This window comes from Mchenga conophoros, linkage group LG4, assembly GCF_057382185.1.
Source record: "Mchenga conophoros isolate Kocher_MC1m ecotype Shallow Benthic linkage group LG4, M_conophoros_male_GT1.1, whole genome shotgun sequence".
Lineage (NCBI taxonomy): Eukaryota > Metazoa > Chordata > Actinopteri > Cichliformes > Cichlidae > Mchenga > Mchenga conophoros.
The window spans coordinates 27,917,037-27,943,400 of NC_140529.1; the positions used below are offsets into that span (position 1 = coordinate 27,917,037).

The following is a 26,364-nucleotide window of genomic DNA, read 5'->3' on the forward strand; positions in this document are numbered from 1 at the left end:
GATAAAATCACATGGCAAAAAAAAATGCTCATTGCATCATAGGAAGTTCCTCGGCAGCCTGAGCTTATGGCAGCATATCTAAGAGATGGTTATGATGGGGTCTAGTTATTCAAGACTCGTGTGTGTGCAAGAAGAAATATTTTAGTTTAAATTCTAGAACTAACAAAGTGTCAGTGAAGAGAAGCCAATACGGGAGAAAGGCGGTCTGTGTTCTAGTCCCTTTTGCTACTCCCACTTCAGTGTTTTGGATCAACTGGCTCTCCAGAGATCTTTCAGAGCAACCTGACAATAATGATTAACAATGGTCCAATCTAAGAATAACACATGCATGAACTAGTTTGTCAGCATGTCAGACATACTTCAAAAATGACTACCAGGTTCCTCAAAGTGTTACTGGAGGCTAACTTAACCCTCCACTGCATAGCGTTGCCCTGAGGCAACAAACCACATTTTCATGCCTTACACTACATGAGAGACATCTCCATTAGGAGGCAAGATAAAGATCACTATTTTACATGTTTATGGACTAACCTATTTTACAGGTTAGTGGTTCAATCCCTGGCTCCTCCAGTCTGCATGTCAAGAATGTGAATGTGTATGAATGTAGTTAGGAAGCACTCAGTTAAGCAAAAGTGGGTGAATGTGGCATGTTGTATAGAGCACTTTGAGTAATCTGGGAGAGTAGAAAAGCGCTATATAAAAATCAGTCCATTCACTGTCTGAACAGAGTTTCGGCATGTTACTTTTGCACTGTTTTGCATGTTCTGGCACATGTTGTTATTGCATGGCTTGATTAAGGTACACATTAGGCTGACATCTGGGGCCAGAGCTCAAACTGTTCTGGGCCAGCACAGGGCCAGCAGTGTGTCTACAACTGGCCCGTGGCTGCACACCACCTACAGATGGCCCACATACCGCAATGAATGACGGCCCTTTGGTGGCCCAGACCAGGTTTGTCAAATTTTATGATTGATATATTATTAGGGACCCTAAAGCTCCCCCAAAATAGGGAGAAATATTTTATTCCCCAAAAATTAAAAAGTCATGCTGTAGAGGGATAATGTCATCCAGAGTACGTAGCTGGCTAGACACCAGGTTTCTGAGGTTTTGTCACAATTAAGAAGTAGAAAATTGGAGGTCAGGAATGCCTATAGTATAACGAACCAAGTTGTCTAATCTGGTTTCATAAATAAATACAGCAAGGTACTATTTGCATAGCAATGGAAATGCATGCAGTGTTTTCTAAAGATGTTACCCAGGGAAAACATGTATGAGGTAAAAGGTATTGGTCGCAGCACAGAGCCCTGTGGAACTCTATGTGACGAAGAATCCCTGTTTACATGAACAAAGTGTGGTAATTGGTATTGAAGTACAGAGACAGATACACTGTCAGAAACTATAAGAATATTAGTGACCCACACTAGTGTTACTTTTGTGCTATGATAAACTCTTCAAATGGACTATTTTACATTTTTTTAAAAGGTCTTGACGCATGCTCAATCATCCAGGTAAGTAAATCCCAAAAGATTGATTCTATTCATCTGGAAGTAGCGTTTTCAGTAGAAGAACAGAATCAACTTTTTGGGATTTTTAATAAGTTTCTGTATTAGTCTTATTTGAATTGTTCAAAGAAACCATGTAATTATTCCCGTTGTATTAAAGTGTCCTTGTCTCTTTTTTATTTACTGTGTAAAAATGAACAGAATTCAGATTAGATATCATCTAGATATCTTCTATTCAGATAAAAATAGCAATTTCGTGGTTAAAACTGTGCAGTCTTGGTTTTATTTTGAAGACCGCAAGCGGAAATACGTCTGTCTGCCTCGATAGTCGGGAATATCATATGCACGAATAAAAAAAAACTGTGTCACTTTCAAGGACACCATAAGCAGCCAGTTAATACATTCAAGCTGTTAAAGAAAAGGTTTCTACAGGGCTTGTTTTGTTCGCCTGTAAAGAACACATCGAGGAACTAGACATACAAACGTCAGCGTCAGAAACACTAAATGCTTCCGGCAAGAACCTTCAAAATTAAAGTTTTATAATTGACAGCTGTCGTAAATGATTTTGGCCTCCAGGGGGAGGTGTATGCTCACAGCTATCAGCGCTCATAAGCGAAATAGCAACAATATCAAAAGTTTAAGTAGACAACGGCATCCAAACGTTTCGTAAAAACTAAAGAAACGCTTCATAATATTCATACATTCACAGTACACATTTATATATAATTTAATGACAGTAATGATGTAACTTCGACTCAAAGATCCTGTAAAATGTCAAAATAGCAGACCTCTAATAGACATATCCATGTGATTTTTTTTACTACATTTTAACCAAACATTGCTTTACACTCATGTCGTTCTTATTCTTCTTGATTAAACTTTAAAATCCGGACTATGAAGCAGTCGCTCTGGGGAAAGTTGGTGTTTACGAGAAACCTTGAATGCGTCACTGTTCCACCCCTGTTGGGCTGGCACTAAGCTAACTCTACAGCAGCATACCGACACACATACACACAGATACACTGTACCCTTAAACCTTAATAGGCCAATTTAGCCTGTTCGTTACGCAGAAGTAAGAAATATTAAACACTGTCTGTATAGCTGTAACGTCATTTGCGAGTGCACCGTTAGCAGGCTAACGATAGTTGGCTGAAACTCGTGCTCTGGTAAGAATGACTCGCCTTCCATGTTTACTGCGATCTTGATTCAGCTAGCTAGATAGCTAATCAATCTTGAGAAAGAGTAACGGTGTAACTCACTAACATGGGGGATTGCCAGTCAAAGATTCAGCTGCATGTTTCATGAGCTGTCTGATAACTGTCTGATAACTGATTAAGTGGCCACTGGAGTATTAACTGTTATTCGTTATTTGTGTTGCTACAAGTGGAAGATGTTTGACTGCGTCTTGGAGCTAGCAGCTAACGTTAGCGTTTTCTAATGTAATGAATGTTCAAGCTATAATGTGTAGACAGTGTTCAGAAGAAGCAATTTATACAGCTTATACAGTACTGTGCAAAGGTCTCAAGCCAACCCTCGTTTCTTTATATTTTGTTTGGGAAATTGAGAAGGGGTGCAGTGATTTATTGAAACATGTGCAAACACCCATTGAAATACAGTATGTAAGGCAAAACAGAATTTGTATAATTAGCTTGAATGTCTGTATTTTGTATGACTACGTTTATTCTTCAACACAGCCTAAACTTTCTTAGGCGAGTGTGGCTTTCATGTAATTTTCATTAAGTAGTCTGTGGGAATAGTTCTCCAGGCTCTTTGGATGTTGGCTGTCAAGATGATCCCTGCTTCAGTAATTAAAGTTTGAGGTCTGGGGAGGCCAGGCCATGACTGATAGTGTTCCTCTGCTTTTGCTGTGTTTTTGGGATCACTGTCATGCTGAAATGTGAAAGCAGCTAGACACTCCAGACTGTATTGCAATTTTCTGATTGTAATTTTCTGGATTCAGAATTCCATCCGCTTTGCCAAGATCAGCAGTTTGCAGCCATAAACTCCCGTAGACATTCACTGTTGTACCTCTCTCCTGGCCGCCTCCATACTTATCGATGATGATTTGAACGAAAAATGTCAAATATGCCATTGAATTTCAGTCCAGACTTTTCTCTCTGTTTCTATTCATTAAGAATGGCTTCTTGACAGCCACTGTTCCACTGAGACTATTTCTGATGAGGCTTCATTGAGCAGTAGATGGCTCGATTGATGCTTCAGCATGTCTTTAGGTCCCATTTCAGGTCTTTGCTGGATTTTTTATTTTTTCCTATTTTCTAAGGACATGACAAGTATTTGGCGTGTAGCTCCTTGAGAATCACCTTGTTTGTGCAAGGATACTATTTTATAACTGTCAGACTGTGTTATCTTCTTTATAGATGTATCTAAAGAAATGGGAACAAATTGTGTTTTCTGTGACAGGCTGCTGCAGTGTTTAACAAAGTGCCTCAAGACCGTTTTAAACAGATTCTTTGCTAAAGTTCTGTGCCTTTTTTATCCTTGAAATGATTCACAAGTTATTGTTAATTGGGTAAGAAATAAACAAACAAAACAAAGCCCCCTGAAAATAGTCAGAACCAAGGACTTGACTGTAAATTACAGAAAAAAACCCAGCCAATGTGCAAGATTACAAGAAATTTTGGCTCCCTGGATACAAAAAATAAAGAAATAAGTTGTGACTCTAGACTTTTGCATGCCACTGCGTATGTACAATCCATGGTACATGTATAAAGAAGAAAGAGTTTTTTGTCTCTTGTTTTACAGCTGAAAACCTTCCACTGGAGGCTGCTGGACTTGACAGATCCAGCTATGTGAGCTGCTCTGATGTGTGGATTCCTAAATCCATACAGTGCGTGGTTGAGACGGCTCTCAAGCTGGTCTAGAGGACAACACTATTACTGTGACATACATATCCAGCAGACCTGCAGCTGATTTAGCTGAGCAGGTGTATGTTGGTCAAAGTTGTAGCATAACTCCCCAGAGCTGCCTCCATCCTCCCTTCCTCTCCCTCTGCAACCCCTCATAGGACTACTATGCCACTGGGATTGGGAAGAAGGAAGAAGGCGTCCCCGCTGGTCGAGAACGAGGAAGCGGAGCCTATCCGCGCGGGTCTCAATGTGCCAGGTATGGAAGGCATCGATGGTGGGGTCGTCGGGCTGGGAGAAGGCGCCACCTCCGAAGGCCTGCCGCCGCCACCTAACAGCATGCGGCCTCGCCTCATCTTCCACACCCAGCTCGCTCACGGCAGCCCCACAGGCCGCATCGAGGGCTTCAGTAACGTGCGGGAGCTTTACGCCAAGATTGGCGAGGCTTTTGGGATACCACCGTCAGAGGTAAGCCTTCCTGCAGACATTAATGGATTTGAGGATTTATAGATTTGCTCCAGATATGCTTGTGGCAGAATTTACCTGATGTTTGTCTTCCTTCACAGGTTATGTTTTGCACTCTGAACACTCACAAGGTGGACATGGATAAACTATTGGGAGGTCAGATCGGGCTAGAGGACTTTATTTTTGCCCACATTAAAGGCCAGAGAAAGGAGATAGAGGTGTTCAAAGGCGAGGATGCGCTGGGGTTGACGATCACTGATAATGGAGCCGGCTACGCTTTCATCAAGGTGAGGAATGTTTAAGTGATGGAGAAAGTGTTTTTTTATTGACTCAAGCACCACCGGGTAAAGGCGTGACCCTGGAATGAAAGTGAATCAATTACTTGCTGTAGGGAGAAAGCGATGAGCTTAATAGTGAATTGGATTTTTTTTTTTGTTTTGATGGTTTTTCAGAGGATTCGTGAGGGCAGCATCATCCACCAGATCCAGGTCATCAACGTGGGGGATATGATAGAGTCGATTAATGGCCACCGCCTTATTGGCTGTCGACACTACGAAGTGGCCAAGATGCTGAAGGAGCTTCCCAAAGGAAAGGAGTTCACCATCAAGCTGGTGGAGCCTCTTAAAGCCTTTGGTAGGTGCTGGAAGAAGATGCTTGAAAACCTAGTTTGAAGGGACCTGTTAGGGCTTTCCTTTTTTCCTATCATTTATAGATATATAGTTTTATATGGTAGGAATTTGGATAAAAATGTTTTTAAAAAATTACATTAGCATATTTCCCCCCAAAAAACAGTCTGGTTTCGGCCTGCTCTTAACACATTGAGGGTTTTTTTTGTACCCTTAGATCTGTAGGATGTCACTGAGGAAGAGACATCCTTTACATATGAGGGGTAGCCAATCAGAAGAAAGCTGGCTTAGAGCGAGGGGGAGGGCAGGTCAAACAGCTAGTTCTAGACAAAGGATTGAAGTTTTTGGCTGTGGCAAGACCTAATATGAGGTAAATAAAGGTTATTTTGAACAGTGACTTGACACTTCTAATGTAGAGCAACCCCACAGGGTGTACAGGTTTGTTTTTGTGCCAGGATTCTAGGTCTGCGTCTTGGACCCACCTTTTCACTTGCTCTCTTACAAATATATATTTCATCGTGCTAATAACATCCTTATTAGTACATCAGATGTCCTAAACAGAAACCTAGAGTGGTAAACGAACTACGTTTTCAGTTTTCCAGCTCACGGAGTAATCAGTAGAGAGTAATAAAGAGGATGAAGACTGCCGCAGCAGAGGGAGAAATCTTTAATTATTTCTGAAAAGGTTTAATTCTGTTTTGTAGACATGATTAGCCAGAGATCTGGTGGGTCTAGGTCAGCTTCAGGGGTTCAGCTGGGGACCGGCAGAGGAACCCTTCGTCTTCGCTCTAAAGGGCCTGCCACTGTGGAGGAGCTGGTGAGCATGCCTGCAAGACCTGTGAACTAATAACTGGTGGTTGTACTGTTTAAATAAAATGTCCCGTTGCTGCTCTTCTAGCCCTCTGCATTTGAGGAAAAGGCCATCGAGAAAGTGGATGACCTGCTCGAGAGTTATATGGGCATCAGAGACAGCGAGCTGGGTGAGTGTGAGTCCCCGATGGCTCTGTGAGTGTCTCACTTAGCGTGATGTGAGTTAAAAAAGATCTTATGTTTTTTTCTTCCCCTCAGCGGCTACCATGGTGGAGCTGGGAAAAGACAAAAAGAACCCGGATGAGTTTGCAGAGGCTTTAGATGAAACCCTGGGAGACTTTGCCTTCCCCGATGAGTTTGTTTTCGATGTGTGGGGCGCCATCGGAGACGCTAAGGTCGGGCGGGTTTAACGACAGAACCGAAGCAGAACGACCTGCTTTGCGTGTGTGCTTGTTACACCCACAACATTGAGCACTACTAGAAAACCACAACACTACCGTCATGAGTTTGTTTTTATTCCACTGCGCACTCTTTCTATTTTTTTGAGTTTGTACTGTTTATTTTTGTTTGTTTTTGGGAGACTCATCCTTAAAAATGAGGATAATCCAGTAAACGGGAGAGGAAGGTGACTATGATGACTTCCAAAGTGCTTTTATTTGTCTTCCAGCTGTTCCCAGAAAATACGAGCACGCCAACGAGCATTTCCTTCGACTGCGTCACATGAACCTGCATGTCATTGTTGTAGTTGCTGGCAGTGGACCAAACACGGGGCAGGTTTCTAAAATGGGAGAAATGGCAAAACAGAGGCTGACACAGAGGAGATTGATATGGATCTTTTTTTTTTTTTTTTTTGATTGTTGCACTGTGTTGCACGCGCTGTAAACCAACTACGGAAGTGAGCATGGATTACACTGTACCTGTTGAGCGACTCTGTTATTGCACAAGCATGGGTCTCCCTGAAGTACAGTGTCGTCCTGAAACACTAAATGTTACTGTGATGGATCAGTTTTACAAGCATGTGCTGTTACATTTCTCTCCTCATAATGAATTTTGCTGGTTTTCCTTTTTATTTTTCTTTCTTTTCTTTTTAAGTAAAGGTAAAAGGAGTGTTCTCAGAGAGAAGTCATAGTAAATTGTAGCTCCTGACTAAAAAGACCAGAGGTGTTTGTTTACTGTTAACACATTCCGTGATGTAATGAAGTTAACCGTGCAGACTGTCTTTCACACATTTGACAGTGTTTGAGAAAATCAGTGTTCATTTACTTTCATTGAAGTATGTGCTAGGAGAAAGAGAAGAACGGCGGTCTCCAGCTTGTGGATCGTGTTGACTTGTTATTTTTTTATAGCCGGTGTGTTTTTTATATGAGGTGACGTGATGTCTATTTTAAAACAAGGTTTGCATAACTGACGAATAATGAAAACTTGTGTTGCAGTTTATTATGGAGAGCAGTATTACAGAAGAAGAAAGAAGTGATGAGTTGGAGTAGTTGTGTTTAAAAAAAGAAAAAAAAAGAAAAGACAATAGATCTGCCTTCATTTCTTCTTATTTCTTACATTTTATATACTTTGTTAGAAGTCTGCGTTCTGGTGCGTGCGATTGAAAAATGAGAACACTTGAAGCAGAATGGGACCAAATGAGTTTCATCTCCTGCAGTCGTTTGTTCACTGAAAGGAAAAAAATACAGCGGCAATGTTGCGCCAGCTACTTGGTTTAGGTAAACACACGTCTTAAAGAACTCTGGGTGTTTAGCCTTTTCTGTATATCCAAATGTATGAAGCTATTTTGTAGTTTTGTTTGATTCTTTCAGAGTTCATGGATACCTAAATGGGTTATGATGCTAGAATACTGTAAAACTAAGGAGAAGACATTATTTTGATGGCTTTGTATTACACCGGTGTCAGTGTCCAAATATAATGCAATAACATCCACACAGCAGCCGTCCTTCTGTTTCTTCTTTCATCAACTTAGCACAACAAACTGCCCCGTGGCGTCTGGTCTGAAAAATCTTGATTTGGATGAGTTTATTCAACACTTTGAGCCACTATTGTGAAACAAAGAGACAAAACTGCAACAAACCCGTAGTCTTTTCCAAGATTCTGAGAAACCGTGCCTGAGAGCACTTTCTGTGTTTGTGTTTCTTCTCACTCCTGTGTCTTCTTGAAATATAAATGACATTTAACTAGACAGTGAACTAGGTGTCAGCAGGTAATAAGATCTCTCTGGGTCAACATGATAGTGCTGGTCAAGCTCAGCGAGGTCACTTACAGGCCTCAATGGAGGGAGGTGACAAACTGAAGAGCCGCCGATGTTCCTGCCACTTTATAAAGGGGCTTTTTCAGCATTTCTTTAATAGGATTTTCAGATGAGTTACTGCAGTTCAAACATTGCAGACAGGCCAAGTCTCACTAAAAAGTGCAAAGAAAGTCTATGAGACCAAACGTCAAATATAATTGCAATTAACAAATATTTTGTTAAACGTGACACTAAATTTGAAGCATGAAGATGAGACAATGACAGTACAAATGAGGAAAAAAACATTGTATTTAATGAAATGAGTAACAAGAGTGTGTGTGTGCGCGCTGCACATGCAAGGATGTCCTCTGTAACTATGAATGTCAGACATGGTGATGTATGAGGCTCTAGAAAATGATATTACTGAGAGGAGATATAGATGGAGAGATGTCATAAATAACTAAATAAGAATGACTAATAATAACAAAGATAATGATAATAAGGACAGTAATAGTAAATACATAAATAAAAGGAACAGAGAAATAGGGTTATGCATAATAATTGAGTAAAAACTATATCTGTAATTGGCTTGGATTTGGCCTTCCTCGCCACATCACCTGCTCCAGAGGGTCCCAAGAATGACAATAATAGCAAAATTACTTGTTTTGCTATTATTATACTTCAAGCTTATTTTTATTCGAGGTTTGTGAGTACACAATGTCTTTGTTCTAGTTTGAACAACAGACCTTTTACCAGGTAAGTGTTACCTTACCTGGTAAAAGCTTAAAGTTTAACTTTGGTTCACTATTACGACCTTTTTTCTACATAGAAGAATTTTCAATAGGCTGGACTGTGTCCAGTTTCCTAAGCTTCCCTGAGGCTAACAAATGAGGGGTGGTGACATGTCCTGTATTTACTACAAGCGAGGTAAACAAGTTCTTCAAGTCCCTGTTGCTCTATAACCTTGGTTGCTCATAAACTGTGTCCAGACTGCTCTCTGGACTCCCTGCAGGGTACTTACAGACAGCAGCTCCCCCTCCCACACACCCTACATCAAGAACCATGGCGTTGCGCCCACGCGCTTCCTCCCAGCCTTTAAAGCTTACCTTCTTTCAGAGTTCTAAGCTAAATTCGTTCCTGCGACCTCGAGCTGTTTCGTCACAGTCAGGCTCCATGCTGGAAGATGAGCTCTCCTGTCCTATATGCTGTGAAATCTTCAAGGACCCGGTAGTGCTCAAGTGCAGCCACAGTTTCTGTCGGGCCTGTCTTCAGCAGTTCTGGAACAAGAAGAAGGCCAGGCGTGAATGTCCTGTCTGCAGGAGGAAGTGCTCGCTGACTGAGCCCACAGTCAGCTTGGCTCTGAAGAATGTGGCCGAAACCTTCCTGAAGGAGCACGGGTGCAGGGGAGCCACAGCGGGAACTGGGGCTGGTGATACAGGGAAACAAGCAGTGACAGTGGATTTTAAGTGCAGTACACATGAGGAAGTTCTCAAACTCTTCTGTCTGGATGACTTTGAAGTCCTGTGCTGTGTGTGTCACACCTCCAAGAAGCACCTCGGACATCGAGTGTGTCCCATAGAAGAAGGTGCTCAGGATCTTAAGGTATTGTACTTTTGTTCCCTTTCCTGTTACCCACATCCAGCTTTAGCAGATGTCTACTCCGCACAGATCCTTGTTATGCTGGAAGGAGTTAAAAGGGAGTTCTTCCTTCCTGCTATCACCAAGCGCTTGCTTATAGAGGTTCACATAATAATTGGAGCTCTCTCTTGTATAGTATGCGGTTTTCACCTTATGAAATAAGCACCTGCTATTCTTAATTGGAGCTACATAAATACAGTTGAACTATTTGCCATTTAAGCAAACTACCTTTGACCTTTTAGTCCTCCTTTGAAAATGTCACTTTACTGCTTTCAAATTGAAGAAGGTGATACTTTTGCAAACTGAGAAAACTGTTAACATTGTTCAATGTACAATAAGATAAATATGACTCTTTATCCTCGCTCTTCAGGCAGAGCTGAAAAATGAGCTGATTCCTCTGAAGAAAAACCTGCGTTGCCTCTATGAAGCCAAGCAGGAGTGTGATGACACAACTGTGCATATCAAGGTATCAATAAACACTCAGATACCACGAAACACTAGAGGACATTGAAGGTGACGTAACAGTGACTGAAGTTGAGCAGTGCAATGTTAAGTGTGTAAATATGTCAGCTAATGTCTCAGAGCAGGTGAAATATACTTCTCAAAAAAGTTAATGTCTAACATCAAATCAGATAAACTTCCAGGATACTGATCTGGTCAGTTAAGTAGCAGAGAGGGTTGATGGTCAGTTTCAGTTGCCTTGGTGCTAATTAGATTAACAACAGGTACTCTAGATGAGCAACAGTGAAACAACCATCCAAAAACATGGTTTTAAAAGTGGAGGCCACTGACATTTGTTCCATTCTTTTCTGGTTTTCAATAGTTTTGCATTTGTCTAGGGTCAGTGTCACTACTTGTAGCTTGAGGCAATACCCGGATTGTGCAGATTGCACAGGTAGTCCGGATCCTCCAGGATGGTACATCAATGTGCCATTTTCAGGTTTGCTGTCTCTCCCGGCGCAGTCTCAGTAGCGTGAAGGAGATTCCAGGAGAGAGGACGTTATTCTAGGAGAGGTGGACAGAGCCGTAGAAAGTCCTTAATCTGTCAGCAGGACCGCTATTTGCTCGTTTGAGCAAAGAGGAACAGGATGAGCACTGCCAGAGTCCTACGAAATAACCTCCAGCAGCCCACTGGTGTGAATGTCATGATGAAACAATCATGTTTAGGGAGTGGCACCATTGGCTAGGCAGTGGCAACACGAAGGAACTGATACCACTGACTGACCCTCACTCTCGCCTAACATAAATCCAACAGAACACTTCTGGGACATTATGTTTTGGTATGAGCTGGTGGGTTGCACCTCAAGTCCCTTTTGAGGAAGTATGGATAAAGAAAGAAAATTAGACTAGAAATGAATTTTTACATTGATCCATATTCCCATGTGTAGAACCAGACTCAGGCCACAGAAAAGCAGATCAAAGAGGAGTTTGAGGAGCTGCGGGAGTTTCTCCGGAGGGAGGAGGAGGAACGTCTGGCCACTCTGCAGAAAGACGATAAGGAGAAGAAAGAGCTAGTGAAGAAGAAGTCTGACAGCATCGCCAGAGATATCCTCACCTTCTCCCATGCTGTCATTGCCATTGAGAACGAGATTGCATCCAGTGATGTTAATTTCCTTCAGGTGAGCAGATCTTAACGGTTTTCCGCATCACATCCATGCCACGAAACACACTGCTTATAACTCTTTCTTTCCTTATTTCAGAATTATACAAACACAAAGAAAAGGTAGGAGGTTTAAAAAAGTATTTGGCAGCGTCATGCCAGCTTCAACGCTAGTGATTCAGCACTACTTTCTTTTTGTGTTTCTTTTACCTCTCACAGAGCACAGATCCTACCCAAGAATCCAGAAAAAGTCTCAGGTGCTCTTATAAATGTGACCAAGCATGTCAGTTCCCTCAAGTACCACGTGTGGGAGAAAATGGTGGATCTGGTTCAGTACAGTAAGAACTCACGTGACTCTGTGACACATTCTTGTATACATCACCAAGGAAGATTTTTTTTTTCTTTTAGAGATCTTTGCATTTAAACAGTTCAACGTATCTCAAATTTCTTTCTTCTTCTTAATCTTTAGCACCCATCACCTTGGATCCTAACACTGCCTACTCCTGGTTATCCCTCACCTCGGATTTGACCAGTGTGGCCAACAGCGGATCCCTGCAGCAACTCCCGGACAATCCTGAACGGTTTGGTCATTTTGTGTTTGTTCTGGGCTCAGAGGGTTTTACATCAGGCCGTCACGCCTGGGAGGTAGAGGTGGGCGACAAAGTGGAGTGGATGCTCGGGGTGGTCAAAGAGTCCATTGACAGGAAGGGCCGCATCTCGGGCTGTCCCGAGGGCGGCTTTTGGATGATCTCATACTTTGAGGGGGAGTACTCAGCCATGACAAGGCCCAGCACCCCGCTGCATCTGGAGGGGAAGCTAACTCGAGTAAGGGTGCAGCTGGACTACGACTCTGGAGAGGTCATCTTCTCCAACCCTGTCAATATGACACCCATCTACACTTTCAATGACTTCTTCACTCAGAAGTTGTACCCCTTCTTCTGCCCTGGTGCTAACATCAACGGAAACAACCCCAAACCTCTTAAAATCTGCCCCGCCAAGGTGGCTGTGTGGAACAGCGCGACGTGGTGATTAGTGAGGACCTTAGAAAGGACATCAGTAGAATTGAAATTCATTATATGACCCAAGTGTGAATCAAATGATTAAGCAAATTATGTCAGTGCATGATTGTTGGTAAAATGAGCACGACACAAGCTGAGTGATGACAGCAGTAATTGGTTTATTTCACTTGGGTTCATTTAGTGATTGACTGCAGGTTACGAAGCCAAAAGAGGCTCTTTAGAGTGAACAAGGGGACGCAGTTGCAATAATTATGCAGCAAGGCTCCATTATACTTCTCAGCCAGGCAGGCTGTCACACTAAGCATCTCCTGCCTACTGTCATGAACATCAATATCCCCCTAGTGGTTCCTCACACTGGAACACAATTATTTTCACTTCTAGTTCAGAAAAACACAAACAACCTCATGCGAGTGTCACAGATGATTTAAGTTTTGCTTTTCCCCCCGCCCGGTTCAAATGTGACACAGATCTGTCATTCACTGCTGGTATAATCATTAGAACACACACTTTCACTCATCTGACCTGGACTTTTTTCATACGTGATCATTCTGAATTTAATGGCTTTGCAACAACTGTTTTATAAAATATTATACAGTTTTAGTTTATCTGACTAAGTGTGTCTTTAAGTCTTTAAGTTTTGTACAGTGACTCCTGCAACAGCTTGTTTTCCATGCAATGATGACGCATACACGCAACCATTGTTTGTATAAATGCTGAACATAATTGCTTGGTAATTGTCCTTAATTAATAAAATGATCATATTCTGAGACCACTCTTGTCCCTCTACATTATTTTATTGCGTCCTTTATACAAGATGTAACTGGAAACTTGATCTCCTCTTCTCCACACATGGAACTGCCAGGTTGCGACACTGAAAAGGCTGTTTTGTCCTCTCCTGTCGGAGAGGAGAAGGCTGGTACAAAAATGTCAGTGCAGAGGTTACATGTTAGTAAGATCAAGCTTTTGGGTGGCAGATCACTTACCTTTATGCTGCAAAAAGAAATGGTAGGGATGATGATGCATGCGATTTTAGATCTTCTTCTAAAGGGGAAATGCAATCTAATGATGAGGACCAGAAGGAGCAAGAGTTAAAGTCTGCTTTTTCTAATTTAAAAAATACAAGACAGCTTTAGATGTAGTATTTTATCCTCCTCAGTCCTTATTTTGATGCTCAACATTATTGTGGACTTTAGTCTGCATGTTCTCTAGCCTGCCACCCTGCAGGGGGCCTTTGGTCAGAACCCCTGCTTTGTTAATCAGCAGGTTGAGACCCACTGTATTCACCAGGGAGACCTCCTGCTGGGTGTACTGTTTTATGCAACAAAGGTCAGTGGCGTCTGACAGAGAAAGAAAGAAAGTGGAGCATCAGGGGCGGTCAATAGTGAACAGTCAGATAAATATCAGAACAGTGGGCTAGTGGTGGAGGTGGGGCCTGTTTGTTCCCTGGTATGTACAGACTATAACAGGAGAACATCCAATGATCAGGCATAACATGACCACTAAAATGTAGCGTGAATAACACTCAGTATTTGTTCATCATGGCGGGATTTATTAGGGAGCAAATGAACTTTGTTCTCAAAATTGATGTGTCACAAGCAGGGAAAATGGGCTGTTTGTCAGAGCATCTTCAAACCTGAAGCTCCTGTGGGGTGTTCCCAGTCCACAGAGGTGAGTATCTATCAAAAGTGGTCCAAGGAAGGGACAATGGGGAGCCAGGGTTCACTGATAAACACGGAGAGTGAAAGCTGACCCATTTGGTCCAATTCTAGAGATAAGCTAACGTAGCAAATTTCTGTAAAAGTTAATGGTGGTTCTGGAGATGTCAGAATACATAGTGTATCGTAGTTTGTCGTGTATAGGGCTACATAGCACAGACCAGTGTCCGTGTAGCCCGTGCTGACCCGTCCCAACAATGGGCACAACTGGACCATAAAAAGGAGCACAATAATGACTTTGAGAAGCTGACTTCAATTCAATTCAATTCAATTTTATTTATATAGCGCCAAATCACAACAAAAGTCGCCTCAAGGCGCTTCATAGATACAGAGAAAAACCCAACAATCATATGACCCCCTATGAGCAAGCACTTTGGCGACAGTGGGAAGGAAAAACTCCCTTTTAACAGGAAGAAACCTCGGGCAGAACCAGGCTCAGGGAGGGGCGGCCATCTGCTGCGACCGGTTGGGGTGAGAGAAGGAAGACATGCTGTGGAAGAGAGACAGAGGTTAATAACAGATATGATTCAATGCAGAGAGGTCTGTTAATACATAGTGAGTGAGAAAGCTGACTGGAAAGGAAAAACTCAATGCATCATGGGAATCCCCCGGCAGCCTACGTGTATTGCAGCATAACTAAGGGAGGATTCAGGGTCACCTGGTCCAGCCCTAACTATATGCTTTAGCAAAAAGGAAAGTTTTAAGCCTAATCTTAAAAGTAGAGATAGTGTCTGTCTCCCGAATCCAAACTGGAAGCTGGTTCCACAGAAGAGGGGCCTGAAAACTGAAGGCTCTCCCTCCCATTCTACTTTTAAATACTCTAGGAACAACAAGTAAGCCTGCAGAGCGAGAGCGAAGTGCTCTAATAGGGTGGCATCCAAATTCCCCAGATCTAAATCCAAGTGAGCATCTGTGGAATGTAGTGTGTAAACAAGTCTGATCCATGGAGGGCCATTTGCTGCCGGTAGCACTGGAACATTCAAGGTGGATGGAATAATGAAAGAGGAGGACTACCTCAAAATTCTTCGACGTCACCTCAAACCAACAGCTAGATTGTTGACATGTAAACACATTTGGGTGTCCCAGAAGAACATTGATCCATATATTCACATCAAAACTGGTTTTGAAGGCTTCTGGACTACATCCCACATTGGAAAAAAAACAGTTCAAAGAAACCATTAAAAAACAAAAATATCAAGATATTCATGTATGTAAACTTCTGAACACAGATGCTGTAGTGCCCTCACTCAGTTGGACAACAGGATGCTTCTTTTGTCACCGTTTCCTGTGTCTGTAAATACATAGAAAGAAATGTAAACAATCACAAGATGCAATCCATCAGTTATACTATTTTTTTTGTCTTAGCTGCATTTTTGCTCCATCTCCTGTGACATCATTTTAAACACATTTTCTATTACAGTTAGGGAGCAGTTTACTGCGACTCCTATAAAGTGGCACAAAGGTTTAGGGCTGTTACCTCAGCTGTGGATTCATCTGACTTCCTGCAACAGTTTTCTCACTGGGTGGGGGTCCTCTGTTGTCTCCAGTGTTAAGCATGCTGACTGGCTGAAGCTCCATTTCCTCTGCCTCAGTTTGCACAGTTTAAGCTTTCTCATTCAGCCTCAGCTGACTGTTTAGTCTTTAGCCTGGACACACCCATGTTTGTTCTGTCGCTATGCCTGCATAATATCCATTCAATATGACAAGTAAAGCATGTGCACAGGGGCCCTATTTTGAGGCTTTTCCAAGATAAAATAAACTTCAGAGCAAGAAAAGACACATATAATGGCAAATAAAAGAACCCAGACATGATGATGGTGATAACGTGTAAAACATGCTGGATGAGGAGGAGGATGAGGAGGAGTGTGATTCGTGTTAGTCTTTTTTTCCAAAGCCCAACAAGAACAACATGTGCAAAGCAATGAAAACAAAGGGCTTCGTGGTTATGAAAAGAAAGGAACTCACCCAGTGAGATGACCGTTGGTTAAAAACACACTGTCCACATTAACTTAACTAACAGCACAGACACGAGGGGCCGTGGTAGACTTATGTAAGCCATATGGGTGCGCAGACCAACTACTAAAACACATGCAGCAGTATTATGCAGTTGTACGTGAGCTCGGTGACATTACAGTAGATGATTTAGGGCCATTTAGTGTGACTCATGCACAGTGTTGATGTAGCACAGCAAAAATAGCTTCTGAATGTGAGCTCAGTAAACCACACAAAAGACTGTCAGACAATTAAACGATTCATTTAGATAAGAAAATAATGTGAAAGCACTGATGTCAAGTAGTTTTCATCAACTGTGTTAAGCGCTTAGATTCCGTGTCTGGCATTACAAACTAATAAAAAAACAGCAACAAAGCAATGACAAGCTGTATGGAATGCCTTTAATATATACATATTTCCACCTGTTATAATGGCACTGAAGCTACAGCAGTGGTGTTGGCAGGGATTTGTATTCCCGGCACATGATTGCGCCATTTCTGTGTGAAACGGCGCACTCTGAATATCTGGCAAAAGATTTACAGAGGCTTGCAAATCCTTGATAAACAAACGGCATAAATGTCCACAGTAACAAATGATTTACTCTTCAAAAGAGGAAAAAAATTAACCTCGGGTGTGGAGAGTGATCTGAACAGCACGCCGTTCACTTGTTTTGAGAGGAATAATCTTCTTCGGAAACCAAATTGCACAATAGGTTTAAAACCTAAAGAAATGTCTTGTGAAGGTGGATATTTATAGCAGCGTGCAATAAATATAGCAACAAAAAATATATATATTGTGAGGCTTATAATTTAGCTTCAAAACGGACAGTCTCTCAAATTGATGTTTATAGGCTTCACAATGGTCGTATTTCTTGCAGGGCTCGTCGTAAACTGGATGGCATGACACTGGAGTCTCTGTACCTTTTATTCTGTCCGTCCCCTGCCTCTCTAACATGCGTGTCAGCAAAAGCAAGCTGGCAGCAGGACGGCTCACACTGACACTGACACAAGCAGAGGGAGGTTTCGGGAAGAAAAACAACAAATGTGGGTCCGATTTGTTCAGAGAGGACTCGCATATGTATATTTAAAAAACTATGAGAAACTCAGACAACAGTGTGACCGAATGCCCTGCACTGATGATATAAGCTTGCTGTCCATTATTGAGACTGGTGCTCTTTGGATTCCTCCGCTGCTGGTGAGCGTAAACTGAGTGTGTGAGCGAGAGGTTAACAAAAAGAAAACCCCAAAACGACCCCCTCCCAGAAAATCTCACGAGGGAGGGGTGCAGACTGTGGTGTCTTCTTGAAATACGTCGAACGACAAAAGTGTGACAACACGGGAAAGGACATAACAACACATCCCTTGACTTTCATTTGGCAGCAGCTTCCTTTGGCTGTCCGGGTTTGAAATTGGCAGTGTCTTGCTTTCGATCCATAAGCATACGCACGCGTACTCACTCACACGGTGCAGCCATACATACTCACAGACATACATACAGTACATGATGCAGTACATAACATGCACGTACACAGATATAAATACGTAAAGGTTTTCTTTAAATGCACTTCTGTGTCCGCAGCTCTCCGCTTTGAAAATAGGAAGGTGCATAAATAAAACATTCCTATTATAGAAAAGGTCCATGCATGCCTGGCACCTCTGGGTTTGCTGAGACTGAATGTGGAGGAAATATGAGGGCTGTGTGCCATCTGGCTGTATCCCCTCATATCTCACCACTTCATAAATTATGCTTCTTCTTCGTGATTGTGTCGTTTGACTCTCGGGCAGTGTTTTGGACAGTACATTAGTCTCTCTCGCTCTCTCTCTCTCTGTCTTTATTTATTTATTTATTCATTGTCCTTCACAGATGGGTGCTGTCCTGCGTATCGAACCTGTGGCTCTCTGAGAGCCCGGTGCTGCATTTCCTGCTGCTCCCTTGATTAGGTACCAAGGAGAGGGGGTCTGGCCTGATCAGGTACCTGGAGATGGGACAGAGGACAGATAGACCACAGTAGTATTTGTCATTTTTAGTGCTGGTTTCACTTATAGCACTAAAAGTGTGCTGCCGTATACTCACACAACATCATGGAGCTCCAGTCTGGTGTCTGGAGGAGGGTTGATGAGGATGTATGACAGTCTGTTCCCTTGGTCTGTCATCCCGTCTGACACAGGAAGAAAAGAGATTAGTAAGGCAGGAAATGAAGTAGGCACAGGATACACAGCAGGCCGTGCTACATCCGCACATGCAGAATAGGCTTTATCTTACACTGAGTCACATGACAGGAATTTGGATAAAAATGGACACAAGTCCAAACAGTGTCACAGATAGTAAACATTAGGGTGAGCGACACAGATACTTTGCTTAAGTAGAAGCAGAAGTTTGAAAAAATAAAAAGGCTGGTATGATTACAATGATGATTACAGCGTATTAATGTGTTTTTTTTTATTCATGCAGACGGTCTAGGTGTAGCTAATTTTGATAAACAGCTAACAAAATGTTAAAAATATGTCACAGAAATACGTAAATTATGGAATTATTCGAAATAATTATGTAACAATTTGAAATGTGCAAATGCAATCGGAGGATTTTCACATTATTTGTAAAAAGGCTTGAAAATATTAGTTTAATCTAATTATTTGTAAATAATTAAGAAAAAAACCCCATTAGAAACTACTTATTATAAATGTCAACTATAAACCTGCCACTTTATTAAGTACGCTTTGCAAGTAGTCTGTTTAAGCCAGCATAAATTCAACAATCTGTTCCACGACATCCCAAACATCCTCTTTTGGATCGAGACCTGGTGACTCTGGAAGCTATTTGAGTACAGTGAACTCATTGTCAGTTTGAGATGGACCTGAGCTTTGTAACATTAAGTGTAATCCTGCTAGAAGCAACACTATTCTGATACACATGGTCAGCAACGATACTCAGATAGGCTGTCGTGTTTAAATGATTCTCAGTTGGTACTTAGGGACCCAGCCTGACTGAACCCCTGGTATAAGACAGGATAGATCCATGCTTTCATGTTGTTTAAACCAAATTCTGACTCTACCATCAAAATGTGGCAGTAGAAATTAAGTCTCATCAGAACAATCAACCATTTTCCAATTTTCTGTTGACTAAATTTGGATAGTCCGTGGCCTGCGTTTCCTGTTCTTAGCTGACAGGTGTGGGACCTGGTGTGGACAGCAGCCAGAGAACTGCTGATATTATCTCTTTTTCTGGTGATTTTCTGTACACCCAAGAGATGTTTGTGGAAGAAAATCCCATCAGATCAGCAGTTTCTGAAACTCAAAACACAGCCTGGCACCAACAAACATTCCACGTCCCTTCAATCGCCTTTCTTTCCCACTCCGATGCTCATTTTGAATTTCAGCACTTCCTTGGCCATGTCTACATTCCTAAAATCACTGACTTGCTGCCATGTGATTGGCTGATTAGATATTTGTGTAAACAAACAGCTGAAAAGGTGCACCTAAAAAAAACTAACCACTGAGTGCAGTTTAAAGTAAGGCAAACGCTTACATAATCCAAAAATACTGAATTTAAAAAAAACCTGAATGTTTGATCCCTTTGTGAAGGAGATCCAGTGGCCATGTTGCTCCACTAAGAAAGCTTACAGGTGTGCAGTGTACCTCCGTTTCTCAGTCTGATCCATCCCTCACTTGTCACACCACAAAGACAGTGTTGGAAAAATTTCTCAGACTGAGGCTTGTTACAGAAGCTGTGTCCACCTTTTACATACAGCCTCTGGTCCTTTTAGTATAGTTACAGACTTGGGGAATCGATGCCAAGATGCATTAAAGCTGTTTTAGTAGCACACGGTGACCTGACACCTACTTGTCTCCCGTCTGTGTGTGCTACATCCACCACTCAAAAGCAGGAACAGTTAGATTCCTACACAAATTGCTGCAGACTTACTGAATCCACTTGGAGAAAGGCCCAAATGTTTCATCCTTGTCCGCACCAGTGCGTTGAGTTCCTGCCTCTCTGAGCGCCTGAAAAGAGTCAGTCTCTGTTGGCTGATCCTCTCTGCCGCACTGCCGGGTCCCCCTTTGGACCCGCTGGAACTCCGACCCCCCTTCCTGCTCAACCGCCGTGCCCACTGCATGCTCTTCCTCCTCAGCAGCGGGTGGTCTGAAGAGTGCGAAGAGGTGGAAATGGGCTCCGAGGATGTCGAGTTCCGGTGGACGCTGGTCCGGGATAACAGGGGCTCCCTGGGTTCTCTGGTGTCCTCGTAGTCCTCAACTGTGATAGATACCTGGGACTGAGACCCACACACAAGCAAAAGCTTACACTTCCTCATATGTGAAGTAAACCTGTTATCACGCTGGTCTCATTAAATCAGTTCTGCGGCAGTTCTGTTTTCTGATTTCTCAAAGCAAAGCGGGATTAACACTTTATCTTATTAGAAACAAATGATGAATAAAAGATAGATTCTTTGAATGTAATCACAAGTGTTTTTTGGCAAAGCTCTCAGTTCCCAAAGCGCCATGTTTACTATGCAGATTTCATTCAACTATGTCTGTTTCACTTCGCGGAAACACATCAAAACTAAGCTCTAACTGTCTTCACAGCTATCAGTGTCTTCATAACATGAACAAACAGGATTAGCATCAAGACAGATTCTTCTATTTAAACTAATCCAAAGGGAAAATTTCCTGACTGATTTTTTTATAGCGAGGAAACTCTTTAAAAGCAGAAAGTCTGTTCATTGCATGCAATCTAATAACCTTTAGATTAAAGTAACTGCAGTGACAGTCAGCAATTTCTTAGCCATACAACACCAAAACAAGAGGAGCCGCTGACCTCAGAGACCGGAAGCTTGTGGGCCTCCGTTCGGTAGATCCCTATGGGAATGTCTCCAGTGGACGAGCATAGCTTCTGGTAGAGCCTGCCATAGTTGCGGATCCACAGGTCGTCTTCTGTGATTTTCATCTAGATGACAAACAACACAATAATCAGCATCATAAGCAGTTACAGTCCAAACACAGTTTGAGCTCCTTGTGTCGCTACTTACGGCACAGAGGAAACCTGATCCCGGCATGGAGTCTAAACCAAGCAGCAGCCTGGTGATGGAGATCATGTAGTCCTTCACAAATGACTGGCAGGACATTCAAACAAAAAGTCAGTAGATATAGATCACACTCGGCACACTCAGGAGAAGGATCTTTGTTATTCAGTAAGAGTTTGTCTGAGAAACCTGGTAGAGGAGAGTGTCCAGCATGCTAACGCTAAACACCTTCCCAGCAGCGAAGGGCAGGCGGAACATAAAGACCAGGTTAGACCCCTTCTCCCTTTCCTTCTGGAGAACAGACACACAGCATTTTTTGGATTACACAAGTCCCAAAGGCAATAAAACAACAGACTGTAATCACCACAATCTTTTTAAAATCTAACTTCTTTAAGCTGTTATGAAATCAAGCTTCCTTGACTTGAAGTTAGCGCTGACAAAGTGACATTCACTCTCATGGCCACATTAGACTTTCCTCTGCATCTGACTAGCATCTAATGTTGGATTAAACTCCCACCATGCATAGCAAAATCAAAACAAACCAAAAAAAAAAAAAAGAGGTTGGAAATCCACTAAAGGCCTTTTTCCAACTGTGAGCCGATGGCGTTCATGAGAAATGTAAATTTATCTCATCACACTGTTGTTTCTGTATTGAAATTCATTTTAAGACTTCAAGCAGTGACTAATTTACTGCTCTGTTGATTGATGTTATTGATGCCCAAGGGGGATTCATTAGCTTTCACGCAGAGAACAACATTATCAACAACAACAGATATTAAAAAAAGCAAGATGTAATGGGTGAAAGGAACAAAAACCACAAGCTTACGATCAATCACACGTTTTACTCTGGGATCATTAGAGGAGCTGTGGCAAAAGAGCTCTGCAAATCAATTTATTTTGAAAGGCACACTAAAGATTGGCTTTCACACTGCCAATTTTTTCCCCTTATGCTGTTTTTTCCCCATTATAAGGTCTGTATTGAAGGAAATGACAGTAAAAGAAAATATGGAGTTTTACCTTTTCCAGTTTGGACAGAGCTAAAGAGTAGTGGTCTTTGACTTTAAACTGCATGAAGCGCATGTTGGCCGGGTGCGTGAGCTCTGTGATGATGCTCAAACCTGGGAACAGCCTGACAGGGGTGGAAACGAGAAGGACACACAGAGAGAGATATTAAAATTTGAAGCTAGTGTGTGAGATTGAAGAACAAGTTTGGGCAAAGCAGACCTGAACAGTGTTTGGACGTTGACGATGGTCTTTGCATCAGCCATATAGTCCTCCTCAGCAATCATGGAACTCTCCTTGTCAACCACCACCATGGTGTCGGCAAAAGTGATCCCACATCGCAGCAGACTGTCCAGACTGTGGAAAGAGAAGGAACGACGATTAAAAAGCTAAAAATAAGAATAAAGAAATAAAGAAACAAGCAGATTTGGGTTGTCTTACTTGTCGATAGAGCCCACTGTATAGAACACCATGGGGAACCAGCAGATTGCCTCCAGGAAGTCTGCTTCGGGTCTAAACCAATCAAAACACAAATAGACTTGAGAGTCCCACCGGTAGAGATTTATACACACAATGATAAAGAGCTAACGTTCCCACAGTGACAGACCCCTCCTCACTCAGTCTTGAAAAATAAGGCACAACCAAACAGCCTGCAGATAAAGCTGAAAATAACAGCACTACACAGGAGTGACTCAGCTTTTTATTGCCTTTTTATTGGATTCCACTCTCATTTGGCCAACTGCGCTTGTGTACCAGCCACAAAACACGACACAGGATTGTGGAGAGCATTGTCCTGAAAGCATTCAGCGTTCCACAAATCATGTTCGCCGTGACCAGTTTTTCTCCTCCACTTGCTATTTACAGAGGGACTCATTCTGCCATCCTCTGCAACCTGTATATGAGACGCAGCTCACCACCATGCTGACTTTGAAGCCTGAGTTTCCAATAACAGCCAATGCATCACAAGAAATAATAGAGATGTTGCGCTCACATGCTCTCCAGCAGGAGCACAATAGGGTTGAGCTCCTTCCTCGGTCGGTAGTAGGCCCGCAGCGGCACAATGAAGTTGTACAGACCATTCCCCGCACTCTCCGCAGAGACAATAATCAGCTTGTTTTTGAAGCCGTAGGAGCGGGCATCCTCGAAAGGGATGTGGTGACAAGCCTAGAAAAGAGCAGTGATGGAGGATGATGGCTATGTCAGCGTAGAAAATAGAGAGAGCAAGCCATTTAAATTTCATACCTTGTCTAAGCGCAGGCAGCAGAAAGGCATCTTTTCTTGCAGGAGGTGGCACAGTGCAGGCGAGCTGCCGATGTATGGCGAGTTAAGCGGGTATCCCTTCACCCACCTGCAGCACAAGCCCACATTTATCTCTGAACTTACCCACTTCCACATGTTCCCACATTAAATCACTCTACTCACTCGCAGTGTTGACCCCACCAGTGGGCTCTCTCATCTTTGTCACTGTCCTCCTTGCCTTCTTCTCCTCCTTCGTCCTCGGACTGGTCTCCCAGAAGGTCAAAGGTGGGGTTGTTGACGCCGTCGACTAGCTCCAGGACAGGGGCGATGCTGTGTCGCCTCTCCTCTGTGGAGTCTCCCATGGCGGGAAGAGCCAAGGTGTTGGCACCCCCGGTCTCTGTTCTGGAGCTGCTTCTGCTTCCTCTCCCACTGCCAGGTCCTGCGCTTCCTGCATCCTGGCCTTCTGGACTGCTGTCACTGGAGTCCTGCAAGTCGATGGCAACTGTGCCTAAAACACACACACAGAGGATCTAAGCATGGATTCAGGTGTAGATCAGCAGTTTTCCTCATTGTCCACTAGGTGGTGTGTTTGTAAAACCACAGTTTTCTGGCATTATTGCTCTTGTCAAGTGTGATTTACTCCATACTAAAATAGATGGTAATTCCTCTTCAAATGCTATGAATGTTTGTTTTAATCTCTTGGATAAATTTCAAATTTGAGAGTGCATAATTCTGGCAGCTGTGACTGAGCTACTCTCTAAGACAGTTTAATAACAGGTTTGCATTTTTGACCAACACAGAAACTGCAAGCAGAAGGTCAGTGTGTAAATGTTACACAGTCTTTGTGCGGCGCCCATCTGACTGACCCATGCTGGCGATGATACTGTGGACTGGCAGGCGGGTGAGTCCATGGTAGATGCTTTGGTGCACTCCCCTGGCATTTCCTCCTGTGCCACCCCACGATGGCTCCCTTTGGCCCCTGACAAATGCTGAGTTCTCCTCTTTGGAGATATTGATGTAAAAGCAAGTGTCAGAGGCTCCCATGATGTGGCACGGACCAGGGTTTAACAGGATATTGGTTGTGTCCAGCCTACGTACTCCGATTAAGCACACCCCATACCTGCAGCCAAACAGACAAGATCAGCTCTGAATTGTGCAACGTCATGTGCTTTAAAAGCTTTTGCAGATCATTGCTTACTTTTTGTGAGCGTGAAAGGAGGCAAAAGTGAAACTCTTCCCCTGGTATTCCCCAAAGAATTTGCTCTCTTCCAGACGGATGTGATGCACCTCATTGGCCGAGCACCGTCGGTAGGTGCGGTGCCATTGGTCCGCCGAGCATGCACCGCCCTCCCTGCGAGGAAAAATTTGGCCATGTGGGGAAAGACTGACCTTTAAAACATGTTACACAAAACATCCAGCTCTTCCATCAAGGCTGAGGAGGTAACATCTTATATCTCTGTCAGAGCCGCTGATCAAGAGCACAGCGATGCACGCATGGACACCCAGGCTGTCTGAACAATAGGTCCCAGATGAACACATTCGCACAGTTAGGAGGACAGCAGTTTACACAGGGGGATACGGCTTAAGACGCGGAGGCTAAAGAGGTGATAACAGGAAGCAGGGGTGTGGGGGCAGTGTGAATGTGGGAGGCTTGCAACAAAGACCGTATTACATAAAAAAGTGTTATAGCAAATTTACAGTTTACAGGAACTAAGTGCAAGGCAGCGGAGGAGGAGGACAAATCCTCGTCATGTCGCATTGTCGCAAATGGCATCACGTCCAGATATAGATGCAAACTTATGAAACACCCTGCTTTCGCATGTTGAACCATTTTGCTGAACTGTTAAATGTTTTCTGCCTTTTTGCAATTGAAAAATATGTTTATTGCACTCACTTGTGTGAGCAACATTTGAATAAGCTTTAAATAAGAAGCTGCTGGTGTAATGTGTTAGCTATTTATCTGACATTTTTCATTTAATTCATTAGTTCGTGTTTTTGTTTTGAAAGAAATGCTAAAAACATATAGCCTAGCCACAAATCTGCACATATTTAATGGTGTTACAGCTAATTGAAATATTTGAACACAACATCTGTGAAAATTCGCAATTAAAAAAAATATTTGTACCCCACTCAAGTGTAGCGTTTCCCCTTGAGATGATCGATATAATTGTGGTAATTTTGCCTCTGCACACCACCATGATGGATTCCTAATGAAACAATCAAGATGTGATTGAAGTCCAGATTTTTAGCTTTAATTCAAAGGGCTTTTGCAAAACAAAATGCAACACTGTTCAGTATTTACAGCCATTTTTATACACCTGCATACAATTTCAGATGCTCAAAATTAATTAATTGGACAACTGCATGCTTTTCAGGTATTTTGCATTAAAACTGAAGGCAAAAAGACCTACAAACAAGCAGCAACTGAAGGTGGCTGCAGTAAAGGTCTAGCAGAGCATCTCAAAGGGTGAAACAGCATTTGGTGATATCCAGGGGTTTTAGACTCCCAGCAGTCTTTGACTGCAAAGGATTTTCACCCAAACATTAAAAAAGCCTTATATCTAAAATATGTCATTTTGTCCAATTAATTTTGAGCCTTGGAAAAATGGAAAATTCCTAAAAAAAACCCCAAACAAACAATCCAG

At 42.6% G+C, this 26,364-nt stretch overlaps 3 protein-coding genes across 6 annotated transcripts in view; 2 read left to right on the forward strand and 1 right to left on the reverse strand.

Moving 5' to 3' along the window:
• The first annotated feature begins 2,450 nt into the window (after window positions 1-2,450).
• Window positions 2,451-8,200, forward strand: gipc1 (GIPC PDZ domain containing family, member 1). 2 transcript variants are annotated; one of them, XM_085271477.1, is made up of 7 exons: window positions 2,451-2,668; window positions 4,266-4,834; window positions 4,933-5,118; window positions 5,284-5,464; window positions 6,162-6,274; window positions 6,356-6,437; window positions 6,526-8,200. In XM_085271477.1, exons 2-7 carry the CDS (start codon window positions 4,535-4,537, stop codon window positions 6,675-6,677), a joined length of 1,014 nt encoding a protein of 337 aa, XP_085127603.1. In that variant the 5' UTR covers window positions 2,451-2,668; window positions 4,266-4,534; the 3' UTR covers window positions 6,678-8,200. The 2 variants fall into 2 exon arrangements, with proteins under 2 accessions (XP_085127603.1, XP_085127604.1); XM_085271478.1 differs by having other exon boundaries at window positions 4,528-4,834.
• Window positions 8,201-8,342: 142 nt separating this feature from the next.
• On the forward strand, window positions 8,343-13,519 carry LOC146576305 (E3 ubiquitin-protein ligase TRIM39-like). Its single transcript, XM_085271475.1, has 6 exons — window positions 8,343-10,102; window positions 10,509-10,604; window positions 11,527-11,757; window positions 11,839-11,861; window positions 11,958-12,076; window positions 12,208-13,519. The coding sequence occupies exons 1-6, from the start codon at window positions 9,563-9,565 to the stop codon at window positions 12,765-12,767; spliced, it is 1,569 nt and encodes a 522-aa protein (XP_085127601.1). The 5' UTR covers window positions 8,343-9,562; the 3' UTR covers window positions 12,768-13,519.
• A 3,336-nt stretch (window positions 13,520-16,855) lies between these two features.
• Window positions 16,856-26,364, reverse strand: part of kcnt2b (potassium sodium-activated channel subfamily T member 2b) — a 42,810-nt gene continuing 33,301 nt past the window's right edge. For 2 of the 3 annotated variants that reach the window (XM_085271481.1, XM_085271479.1), the window contains 14 exons: window positions 24,918-25,070; window positions 24,586-24,839; window positions 23,903-24,227; window positions 23,723-23,828; window positions 23,472-23,644; window positions 22,922-22,993; window positions 22,703-22,837; window positions 22,496-22,607; window positions 21,668-21,769; window positions 21,485-21,568; window positions 21,274-21,402; window positions 20,386-20,731; window positions 18,538-18,622; window positions 16,856-18,439 (listed from right to left, as the gene is read on the reverse strand). In XM_085271481.1, coding sequence (XP_085127607.1) covers window positions 18,322-18,439; window positions 18,538-18,622; window positions 20,386-20,731; window positions 21,274-21,402; window positions 21,485-21,568; window positions 21,668-21,769; window positions 22,496-22,607; window positions 22,703-22,837; window positions 22,922-22,993; window positions 23,472-23,644; window positions 23,723-23,828; window positions 23,903-24,227; window positions 24,586-24,839; window positions 24,918-25,070 — 2,194 coding nt within the window. In that variant the 3' untranslated portion in view covers window positions 16,856-18,321. The remainder of the gene's footprint in view (window positions 18,440-18,537; window positions 18,623-20,385; window positions 20,732-21,273; window positions 21,403-21,484; window positions 21,569-21,667; window positions 21,770-22,495; window positions 22,608-22,702; window positions 22,838-22,921; window positions 22,994-23,471; window positions 23,645-23,722; window positions 23,829-23,902; window positions 24,228-24,585; window positions 24,840-24,917; window positions 25,071-26,364) is intronic. The other variant, XM_085271480.1, reaches the window with a different exon arrangement.